Below are 2236 nucleotides of genomic sequence, written 5' to 3' on the forward strand. Positions count from 1 at the left end.
AGTACTGATGTCAAACAGATTAAGTTAAGGTATCCACATTACATTCTCTTTGTGCCTCTTTTTTCCCTTTACCTTAGGGTTAGAGAGCCTATTGGCATGGGGGAAGGGGGATCTGTTTGTGCTTGGAAAGAAACTATGCAGTCTGAAAACCATCAACTTACAATTATTAGCACTGATGTCAATCCTATTGCATAACCTTCATTGATGCGACGCAAATAGTGATCTAGAATGGTAGATGTGGTGGCCAAAACACTTAATAATAGCCCACCTGCACAACAATCCAATAAAATAAAAAAGAAAGGTATCATCTGTAAGTGAATCGCACAAGAAGAGAGAGAGAGAGAAAGAGAGAGAGAGAAGAGATATATACCCCAGAACCGTGTTGAAGCTTGGATCTTTGTCAAATATGCAATTGTGGCTTTTCCAGGCTTTATGCTAGGAATTCTAGCGCCTATCTTGTTTAAGTAATCAGCAATTTCTTTTGGCATGTTGGCCTAGTTACAAGTTTAACATTAAGTAAAATTGAGCAAGAGAGAATATCCCTGAAAACCTTTCAAAATCTTTTCTTTCTCACAGGAATTGATATGAGATTTAAATCAGAGAATCAGTTTTCATCAACTTTTTACGTGACATCATCTTTCTCAAATGACCTCTGTTTCTTCCCCTACTTTTATTCAGAGGACTCAAACTTATCTGGTGTATTCTTTTTTGACCTCCTGGCTACCTAATAATAACTTTAAAAGGTTGATTTCAATTTCTATTTCCAACATCTGCCCTGAACATTACAAGCGAAAGTCTGGGTATCTTTTACTTATTCTTTCACCTTTATTAGACCAACAGGTATTTTGGGTTCCTGGAGTGCTTCAATCCAAGGAACAGCGTAGAAACTTTTTAAGTTCGGAAACATCCTTGTTAAAAAGGACCTAGTGTATTGAATTAATTCTGTTGAAGTTCTACTCACTCCAATTAAACAGTTATCTTCAAGTGAAAAAGAATGTCCGCATGTAACATTTTAAAATCTACTTTCCACATGCTAAGTAATGGGAACTTACAATGTCAAATATGTTAAAGAGGAAGACAAAGAAAGCATAAACTGTATAGTAAACCCACGGATCTGCCCCATGAGAAGTGTCGGGATTCAAAATGTCTCTGACGTGTTCCCAAAACCTTGAACCAAGAAGACTGCCAAAGAAAGTATGTGTCAGAAACCTGTATCAGAAAAATCTCAAAAAACTGATGCCAACTTCAGCTCTGATAGAATATTGGCTCAAAACCACTAATATAGGTAAGATTCTACTCCAAAAGCATTTTGTCAAGAACCACCAAAGTAGTGGTGTGACTTTAATGTAATTCAATTGAACATAAAGTGACCTTGCAAGGATGCCGGGAAGTGCCAACAGATAAGAGGTAACAAGGATAGGCTGCATTCCTGCGGGATTTATGTTGAATGGTATATAGGGCTCCACCTCTGGAACTGGAGAATCTTTTCTGCTCAAGATGAATAACTTAATCAGATGACAATTTATGATACACGATTACCAAATGAATACAATATATCTCTGTATGTGAAAGAACTAAATTGTATGAAAACTGGCTTCTATATTCCTAGGTAGTACAGATTTAAGTCGTAACTAACTCCCAAGCCAAATAACAAATTTGATTCCAACTAAACTATTCAGGGTCTCACAAGTCCCAACTGCACAGTTTCTTTTTGTATGCATGAATGTACATACATGTATGTGTGTGTGCGCGCACGCGCATGTGTGAACATATCCATACTTACATGGCAGGCACAAGCCAAACATGTTGTCCTACAAGGCTACAAACTCAAGCACAGCCACAAACTTCTTCCATTTGGTGGTGAAGTGCATGGCTTGTGCATCCAAATATGATGGTGTACATTAACATCCACTTATCAGTCGCACCCACTTACACATGATCAGGCATGAAAGAGAAAGCAGTTAATTCAGTATTGAATGCACATGAAATCTTTGATTGAGAGAAGTACAAAAATTATGGAAGTTTAGATGCATTTATTCTAGTCACTGATATGAGCTACTCAATTATTCCTTGATAAGTAATTTCCACTCTACATACAGCTCCAGTTATAGTCAGTAGTAATTTAACCATAGTACTGGCTAATTCTTAATTTAAGTTCCCATTATTACCCAAATAATGTTATATAAGTCCCCCAGAAATCTTAGCTAGTAAAAAACTTAACAGAAGCATTAAGATA

The 2236-nt window shown here is 36.8% G+C and overlaps 1 protein-coding gene across 1 annotated transcript; it reads right to left on the minus strand.

Moving 5' to 3' along the window:
- Nucleotides 1–108: 108 nt before the first annotated feature.
- LOC124890656 (preprotein translocase subunit SCY2, chloroplastic-like) lies at nucleotides 109–1531 on the minus strand. Its single transcript, XM_047402441.1, has 4 exons — nucleotides 1372–1531; nucleotides 1053–1182; nucleotides 371–494; nucleotides 109–268 (listed from the first exon to the last, which is right to left on the minus strand). The coding sequence occupies exons 1-4, from the start codon at nucleotides 1425–1427 to the stop codon at nucleotides 153–155; spliced, it is 426 nt and encodes a 141-aa protein (XP_047258397.1). The 5' UTR covers nucleotides 1428–1531; the 3' UTR covers nucleotides 109–152.
- Nucleotides 1532–2236: the final 705 nt, after the last annotated feature.

The sequence above is a fragment of the Capsicum annuum genome, unplaced genomic scaffold (assembly GCF_002878395.1).
Source record: "Capsicum annuum cultivar UCD-10X-F1 unplaced genomic scaffold, UCD10Xv1.1 ctg2160, whole genome shotgun sequence".
In the NCBI taxonomy this organism is placed as follows: Eukaryota; Viridiplantae; Streptophyta; class Magnoliopsida; order Solanales; family Solanaceae; genus Capsicum; species Capsicum annuum.